At 35.9% G+C, this 9,273-nt stretch overlaps 2 protein-coding genes across 5 annotated transcripts; one reads left to right on the top strand and one right to left on the bottom strand.

Moving 5' to 3' along the window:
- Nucleotides 1–1,221: 1,221 nt before the first annotated feature.
- On the bottom strand, nucleotides 1,222–5,126 carry LOC112801772 (pentatricopeptide repeat-containing protein At2g40240, mitochondrial). The gene is made up of 2 exons (XM_025844688.3): nucleotides 3,731–5,126; nucleotides 1,222–2,361 (listed from the first exon to the last, which is right to left on the bottom strand). Exon 1 carries the CDS (start codon nucleotides 4,806–4,808, stop codon nucleotides 3,768–3,770), a length of 1,041 nt encoding a protein of 346 aa, XP_025700473.1. The 5' UTR covers nucleotides 4,809–5,126; the 3' UTR covers nucleotides 1,222–2,361; nucleotides 3,731–3,767.
- A 950-nt stretch (nucleotides 5,127–6,076) lies between these two features.
- Nucleotides 6,077–9,138, top strand: LOC112801771 (uncharacterized). 4 transcript variants are annotated; one of them, XM_025844686.2, is made up of 5 exons: nucleotides 6,077–6,358; nucleotides 6,839–7,099; nucleotides 7,498–7,982; nucleotides 8,104–8,335; nucleotides 8,448–9,138. In XM_025844686.2, exons 2-5 carry the CDS (start codon nucleotides 6,844–6,846, stop codon nucleotides 8,918–8,920), a joined length of 1,446 nt encoding a protein of 481 aa, XP_025700471.1. In that variant the 5' UTR covers nucleotides 6,077–6,358; nucleotides 6,839–6,843; the 3' UTR covers nucleotides 8,921–9,138. The 4 variants fall into 4 exon arrangements, with proteins under 4 accessions (XP_025700471.1, XP_025700472.1, XP_072093479.1 ...); XM_025844687.3 differs by having other exon boundaries at nucleotides 6,097–6,358; nucleotides 8,104–8,185; XM_072237378.1 differs by having other exon boundaries at nucleotides 6,192–6,358; nucleotides 6,839–7,216; nucleotides 8,104–8,185.
- The last annotated feature ends 135 nt before the right edge of the window (nucleotides 9,139–9,273 follow it).

Raw genomic sequence — 9,273 nt, 5'->3', positions numbered from 1 at the left:
AGGTACTATAATATGAAGTGGTGATCCAGATAGATTGGAACCCATATATGACGGTCTGCATAGAGATCTGCATAATACACCCAAACACAGACTATAAATACACCCGATAAAAAATTAAATTTACACCCCTGCTGCAGATTTTAACCCAACACTACCTGAAAGCCACTTGTTGTCCACAAGACCAAAATTAATTAAACTCTCTCTGATGTATTCAAAATGTCTGATTTACAGGTACTATAATATGAAGTGGTGATCAGATAGATTGAAACCCGTATATGACGGTCTGCATAGAGATTTGCATAATACACCCAAACACAGACTATAAATACATCTGATAAAAAATTAAATTTACACCTCTGCTGCAGATTTTAACCCAACACTACATGAAAACCACTTGTTGTCCACAAGACCAAAGTTTAGCAGAAAATCATTCCAATTCCTATCAAATGAGTTTTTGCTATGAGAGTTTCATTTTCCCTCTCTGCTACATGTAATCAATTGATTCTTAATCTCGTTTTCCTTTCTATTTGTACTCCGAACTCTTGTAGAAAAACCTGCAACCTTGGTATAGTTCCTGTAAAATTTTCCAACATCTTCAAGGGTGGTAAATGTCATTCGAACCTTCGGAACAAACTGGTCATCAACAACAGAGAGGTTACAGAATACACCATGTCAAAAACTATAAATACACCATGTCAAAACGAAGCTGGAGTTATAGAGAGAAAAACTAACGTCAATGACGAAGAACAAACCAATGAGAAAGGAGAGGAAAAGAACGATCGAAAAACCAGGGGAAGACACGCGAGAAGAAGAACGATGAAATTTAAAAAGAAAGAAAACAAAGAAGGAAACAAATCTTTTAAATTTGGTAGTTATACAAACGCGGGATCTTTGTATAGCGCGTGTAAGTGACGTAGGAGTTGCAGCGCGTTTTAGTGGATTAGGCGTTAATGAACTTGTAATAGTTACAAGCCCTAATCGCTTGTATACTAAGCTTTTTTCATATATATATATATATATATATATATATATATATATATATATTTAAATTTGTCCATAAATTCTAATTTGATGCTTCTTTTATCTATTTTCTAATTCAATAAATATGATTAAAAATAAAATAATAAAATTATAATTAATATAATATAATATAATATTAAAATTAATTTAAAATATATATTTTTTATTTTTTTAGTTTTTTTTAAAGTGCACATAAGTTGAATAAAATTGGGTTCATTTTAACCCGAACCCAAACCTAAATAATAATCGAATCTATTTTTTAGATTTTTATTTAATCTTAAACCTAGTAAAATCACACTAAAATAATACCTAAAATATTCATGTCCAACACGGATATTTGAGCTACATCGGACCATGTACATCCTTACCCTTAAACAAGCTGCACCAAGTTTGAACTCCAGCTGAGACTAAGATAAGGTTTGATAAAACCTCAAAGTGTAGATGCGTGGGTGTGTGTTGTGAAACCTAGAATTGGAAGTTGTCCAATCCACTTGACCAACAAAAAAAAAAAAAAAAAACACAGGTGGAATGTCCAAGAATAAGATACATGTATCTAATGGTTGAAAATGTCCCGAATGAGGGCATTTTGATATCGTCCTTCTTCTTCAGCCATGTTAATACAATCATAAGCTTCTTTCGAGTCTGTTTCAATTATTATCCTCCGTATACCGAGATCCCATGCCATTTTCATTCCTTTGAGTATTCCCCAAATTTCAACATGGGTGATGCTGCCTTGCTCTTCTATTCTGGCCTCAAATCCTCCAATCCATTCTCCCTTATTATTTCTAATCAAACCCCCACACCCAACAGCACGTTCCTCCTCCTTTCTTGCTCCATCTACATTAAGCTTTACCCATTCCAATTTTGGCGGCTTCCATCTTACTAGGATAGTATGTCATCTTTCACTGGATACCACTTTTTTTTGTCAAAAGCTTTTTTGCTTCTTTTGATCGCCTCTTTTATAACCTTGACAGCATTTGGTGGTCTGGTGAAAGGTGGATTAAAAACTTTCTTGTTTCTCCAATACCAAATCCATCAACATGTAGTAATAAACTCCTCTCGCCATGTTTGAGATCTTCTTCCCATGTTATTCCTCAGATTTAAGTTGATCCAGTCTTAAAACTCCATAGAGAAGAATATGGGAATCACACTAGGTAGAATGAATTGAAATCAAATCCAAGCGGTTCTTGAGCAGTCCCTAAGTGCATATAAGGTTGTTTCCTCTACATCCTTACAAAGGGGGCACTTTGAATTTGAGCCGAACACTCTAGCTTTTCTTACTGCTGTGAATAGTCGCCCGTGAGCAGCTCTCCACATGAAAACTTTCAGCCTCTCATGTCCCTTTCATTTCCAAAACAAAGTGAGGGGCTAATTTAGTGCAGTTACAATGATGACATAATGCATGACACATGGACAAATACTGTTGCGATATGTGGCACAAACAGACATGTGACTCATGGCACAACCATCCACATCAGCATGCCACATGTCACTGGTCAATACATCATTATACCATTACACGTGGTCAAATCATAGTGACACGTGTCTCTATCAGCCCATTTCATCAAACCATGTCATCACGTCGTTAATGGAAAATGGGTCAGGGACTAACGTGGTGCATTTTTGTCAATCTCAATAATGTAATTGATACAATTGGATTCTCAGGGACGATTTTAGTGCACAATACCAATCTCAAGAACCATTTTAGGGTTTTAATTCTATATTCATAGCATGTGATTTCTATAACCATGGTAAAACCTAACAACTTATCTAATCCACACATAAAAGACTGAAAATCTATAGCAATTACCATAAAATAAGTAGAAAATTTTCTTGCAAATAATTCCTAGAATTATAGCTAAAACAGAAAACCTCATCAGCATTTCTAAACTTGATCCATGTTGCTAAGGACTTTGACATTCAAAGCTCATAATATGCAAATGCTATACTAAAGCATTGTCTAACCTGCTATAAGTTAAAGCAAATCAAGGAGCATAAAAATCAAAGACAGAACCAACAGAGAGTTACAAAGAGGAATTATCTTTTGTCATTCTTTTTCTTCTTTTGTTTTGGTTAATTCACATCATCTTTAAATCAGTAAATAGTAAGAACAATAGTTAATCCAAAATAAAACGAAACTCTTAATTTACACAATAAACTTCCTTAACCTGCCACGTATCATCACAAACACTTACTTAAAACTAAGAAAATGGAGGAATTTTCACCACATACAAAAGTAGTTTGTAATTAGCGAGCTAATACTTTCAAGTTTCAATTTCAAGTCAAAAGCAGCATATTGGTAAAACTATAACGAACACAGCAAAATTTTCCTTATACCCATAATTCTACTCATGTTAACCCATTTCACCCTAGAAGTCTAGATTCAGTTATTCTATCTACTACTAACATGAATTGATATGCAATCCAAACTATTGCAGAGACAAAATTTTCAATTTTTTTTTTCTCTCAACTTTAACAATAACAACACTACATCAGTTTATATCCTATGATTTCTCCTACAACTACAAGTAATAAATACTAATACTAGCATGCAAGTATTTCCTAATAAATTGTTTGATTGTCATGTTTCAAATTCCCTCCCCAATGTTGAACTCTCAAAAATATGAATTCTCACTAAAAAACAATCATTGCACTAAACAAACTATAAGCCCCTCATTTTCACAATATAAAAAAAAATTGTAGTAATTACCAACACTTTCACATTCACTCTGAAAATTTCAACCCCATCAACCACTCCTCTTCTTCTCCTTCTTCTTCTCCCCTTTATCCTCATTTCCAGCATTCTTCTCATAAAAGATTCTCAATTTGTGACCCATTGGCAAACCCCTTTGGTCCATTTCCTCCAAAACAATCACTGCCTCCTTAATCCTCTTCAACCCTACAAGCTGGCTAGCCAAATACCCAAAAAGTTCAGCATCCAAAGCTTTATCTTTTCCACCAAAACCCTTCACATACCTCAAAGCTTGTTCATAGCATTTCATCTGCAACAAACCCCTAATCACAAACATGTGCGTTGAATACAAAATAGGAACTCCATCATCCACCATCCTTTTCACAAGCATCATACCACCGTCCACCTTCTTAACTTTACACGCGCCCAACACAAGCGCGTCGAACGTACGCGCGTCCGCATCAATCCCATCTTCCTCCATCTTCTTCAAAACTCCGGCGGCGGCAGCCACGTCTCCGGCGTAGCAGTGCGCAACGAGGAAGTAGTTGTGTCCCGTCAGATCCAGATTCAGGCCAAGCGTGGACATGAAATCTACCACGCGCCGCGCGTGGTCTATGGCTTTCTGGCGCGTTAGGAGGTTCAGGACGGGGTAGAAGGTGGTCGCACTGGGGCGGCAGCCCCCGGCGTCGATACGTACCATATATTCGATGACGTGGAGCGCGTCATCGACGCGCTGGAGCTTGCAGAGGCGCGTGATGAGGGAATCGAACGCGTTCTTGCGCGTGACGCCGCGGTTGAGGGCGGATAGGGTTTGAAGGAGGTGGTTGAGGAGGGAAGAGGAGAAGGTTTCGTCGGTGACGAAGTTGAAGGTGGACTTGGTGTTGAAGCAGTTGTCTTGGATGCGCTTGTTGAGGGCATCGCGAAGAGCATGGAAGTCGCCGGAGCTTCCAGCAGCATTGGTGAGTTCGTCGTAAGAGGTGGAGGTTGGGTTAGCGGGAAATTGCTTGGCGGTGGTGGTGGCGGTGGTAGTGAATCGACGGAGGGTAAAGAGGGAATAAAAGAGGGTTTTGTTGAGTAGTTTTGAGTGAAACGACATCGTATTGAATGGACTGCGTTACAGGCTTACAGTTCAAACTTGAAAGAGAAACTCGCTTGGTGTGTGTTGACTGTTGAGCACATAACATCTTAAAAAATTAGTTAATTTGATAACATATGATTAAATATTTATAAAATATTGTTTTGCCTCCTAATTTTTTTAATATGAAATTACTGATACATATTTTGTTAGCATTAATTTTTTTTTAGAAAGAAATCAAAATTATTATATTTTATAAAATAAAATAGTGTAGAATTTTATTTTTGTATAAAGTTTATGAAGGTATTTTCTAGTAAAAATTTATAGGTTTATCCTTATTAAAAATAATTTGTTCAACTTGAAAGCATTTTTATGTTAAAAATATGACCTTACTTAAGTAGTACTATTCTTCGTGCTGAAAATTGAACTCTAACAAAGTGGTTTATAAATTAATTAAATCAACCATGTTTATTTGTTTTAAAATGTTAAATAAATTTTCATGGCTTTCAAAACATGATAAAATGGGTTTTTTTTAGGGATTTTTTATTTAAATTTTAAATAATTATATAATTTATCGATATACATAAACTATAGAATAATTATCTAAGTAAATAACATACTACATCTTAGATATTATGAGTCTAATAATACTAAGATTATAAGCTATGATATTCTGAACGTACCTGATAAGTTAAAAAACAGATACTAAACACTCAAAAACTAAAATACATTTAAAATATGATTTAAGTCTTAACACCTGAGATATAATCAAAATAGAAATTAAGTCACAACACTCGAAATATGATATATTATTTATTTAAGTAATTATTTAATAATTTATATATATTGACAAATTATATAATTATTTAATTTAAATAAAAATCCGTTCTTTTTAATTTCAATTAAACACATTTAAAAAAATTTTATTTAATTTTTTTTCTAATGGTTTATAAAATTGTAAAACCTATATACATATATAACTTGATGTTTTATTTGTATAAATGATCGCACAATGAATGCAAAATTTCTTATTAATAAAAGATGGAAACTCATGTGTCTTAATACCAAAATATTTGATATTTACACAGAATTTTCACTTTAATAAATAGAATTTAATTTTAAGATAATTATTTTATATGTACACTTAATTATATAATATTTAATTAATAAAAATAATTTATTTTTATATTAATTATATAAATAATTATTAAAAAATAATTATAATTATACAATTGTACAAAATATTTTAGATTATGCATCAAAATTAAACCCTATTAACATTGGATTCAATAGTCAAGAGTCAAAAACCAAAAGAGTACACTGGCATCGAGTGTACAAGGGAGTGAAACGAATGCGATTAAACTTAAATGGCGGAGGTTTTGGGGATTCTGTAATCTTCGTCGTTGTCTTCTTCTACGATTTCCATTGTGTTAGGGTTTTCAGCAGTTATTATTGATTTCACCGCTCTTATTCGAATCGCGCTTCTTCCAAACCCCACATTATTCCCACTGTACCGATTTCCTTCATTCAGAAATCGAAAGAACCCCGCGCTCCTTTCGCTCTGTCAAAAGGTACGAAGCTTTTCTTCCTTTCTCATTTGTCAAATAGCATGCCAATCCAATGCAAAAGGTCGATTTTTTCTAAATATTTTGCATGCCGAGGTCGAATAACTTTCTCTTTAGCTATGAAAAAAAATCTTTTTTGTTCTTTAAAAAAAAGAAAAGGAAAGGAAGCAAGTATAACTTCTCTCTTAATATTGGTTACTAACTGCTAAATTTTCCAAATTTCCTAATAATTGGGGCTACTGAAGAAAACCTTTTCGTTTTTGCCATATTAAAAAAAATGTTGTTGAAAATTGAAATTTTGCTACTATGGAACTGGCTTTTTGAATTTTTTTTTTCTGGGTGGGGACGAATTTGAGTTCTGAGATTATTGATGTTTCAGGAGCCTTCCCTTTATTGTGATTTCGAATTTATGTGTATTTTTTTCCTTTCTGCAATGCCATACATTGTGATATAGAGACCTGAGCTGTGTGCATTTTGGTGTTGCAGTGGCCATGACTTATGCGGATGAGGATGGCTCTTCGGGCTCTGGAGACGATGCAATCATGTTGGATGGACACAAACGCCATGCTGGCGTGCCATCTAGTTCCGGTGCCAGCCGGAAGAGAGGAAGGAAAGCTGCTGGTGGTGCTATAGTGGATGCCATGCTGGAGATAGCTGCTGCTTCGAAGATGAGGGCAAGTGCAATTATGAAGAGTGAGGACAGATTCTCCGTAAGCAAGTGCATCAAATTGTTGGATGAGACGCAAGGTGTTGATGATCGGATATACTTTCTTGCTTTGGATTTGTTTGAGGACCACCCCAATGCCCGTGAGGTTTTCATCTCTCTTAAGGATGAGAAAAGATTGCCATGGTTGCAGGGCAAATGTGGGGTTTCCTCTGCACAAATTGTTTGAGAAAACTTTTTGTTTTTGGTTTAAATGATCAATACTTTTGTACAGTTTAAGTAGATTACAAGGGTAATGCCTGTGTTTCCAAGTTTATCAATTTGAAGTTCTGAATGCAAACAAAAACAGAGCAGTTTTCTTTCAAACTACTTTTTTACTTGTATTATGCATGATTAGAATGCTTTATAGAGCTCTGAACTCAATAGATGAGAAAGATATATTATCTTGCACCATTCGAACCCTTGAACTCTATCTTTACAGATGCACCAATAAGCATGGAAGACATTGATCTAGAATTGGATGAGATGGAACTAGTTGCGGCTGCTGCTGGCTACTATTACTACAGCTGTCTAACCAAGCAACCTTCTCGTTGTCTATCTCCTAGGAGATGCGAATTTGTGTCAGAAGTGCTGAATGGTCATGATGACTACTGCCGGGAAATGTTGCGGATGGACAAGCATGTATTTCACAAGTTGTGTGACATTCTCCGTCAACGAGCCATGCTACGTGATACTGCAGGTGTAATGATAGAGGAGCAATTAGCAATATTTTTAAACATCATTGGCCACAATGAACGTAATAGAGTGATTCAAGAGCGGTTTCATCACTCTGGTGAAACCATTAGCCGCCATTTTAATAATGTATTGAAGGCTATTAAATCACTATCTCGTGAAGTCTTGCAGCCTCCTCAGCTCACTACACCTCCAGAAGTTATCAACAGCGCTAGGTTTTTCCCGTATTTCAAGGTTTTCCAATGACCTTTTTGCTTCTTCACTTTGGTATCCTCTCTTCAATTCAAATTGACTCCTTTATTTACTACTTGTGATAGTTGACTGACCTTTTCCCCTTACTCCTCTATGATTTCAGGATTGCATAGGAGTAATTGATGGGATGAGCATTCCTGCTCATGTTCCAGCCAAAGATCAATCTCGATTTCGAAATAAGAAAGGTATCCTATCTCAAAATGTACTGGCAGCCTGCACATTTGACCTGCAGTTTATATTCATTTATCCTGGTTGGGAAGGCTCTGTCACAGACTCGCATGTGTTAAGGGCAGTCCTTGACAACCCAGATCAGAATTTCCCGCAAATACCTGAAGGTTTGACAGTATGTGATCTGTATTTTCAGGTTCAGTATCTGTTAATGCAATGTATTATTACATTTGTAATAACTTGCTGAGTTTATTTATATCCTTTGTATTGGTCTTGTAGGAAAGTACTACCTTGTAGACTCGGGATACCTCAATACAGGAGGGTTTATTGCTCCTTTTGAAGGTGTTCGATACCAGCAATACGAGTTCAGAGGTGCGAATCAGCTACCCAGAAATGCAAAGGAGCTGTTCAACCATAGGCACTGTTTTCTGAGGAATGCTATCCTGAGATCATTCAATGTGTTGAAGGCTAGATTCCCTATCCTTAAACTTGCTCCTCAGTATTCCTTTCAGATTCAGCGGGACATAGTCATTGCTGGATGTGTTCTGCACAACTTCATCCGCCGCGAGGAAAGGAATGAGTGGTTATTTGATAGCGTTGGAGCAGCACCAGTGGATGAACCGTCAGACCCCGATGATCTACCTGATGTCCAGTTTCTCTCTTCAATGCAAGAACAGTTTGCGTACTCGTTAAGGGATTCAATTGCTGCAGCTATGTGGGATGATTTCCTTAATAAATGGGACGAGTGGTGATTCTTAGCCACCCAAATTTCACAACCTTGTGAATGATTCTTTTTTGGACTTTAGGTCAATACTGATGACCACAGACCACTGACAATAGATTTGATAGTTAGGCCAATACTCAACATATTTTATTAACATGAAATTTTGTATAGGCCCTTATATTTTTACTAAATGAGATTATGGAGGTTGCTTGGGTTACTTAAATGCAGACACTGCTATGGGCATAATCACATTGTTAGCTTGCCATGGAGCTTCATCATAGAACCATCCTTAACACATCACATTCCTTAGCTTTCCATTTTAACTAAATTGAAGGCATGCAACGAAAGTGGTGTCAGAATACGGCATTCCCAACAATGGGA

This window comes from Arachis hypogaea, chromosome 5, assembly GCF_003086295.3.
Source record: "Arachis hypogaea cultivar Tifrunner chromosome 5, arahy.Tifrunner.gnm2.J5K5, whole genome shotgun sequence".
Taxonomy (NCBI): domain Eukaryota; kingdom Viridiplantae; phylum Streptophyta; class Magnoliopsida; order Fabales; family Fabaceae; genus Arachis; species Arachis hypogaea.
This window is presented reverse-complemented; position numbering and strand designations above follow the sequence as displayed.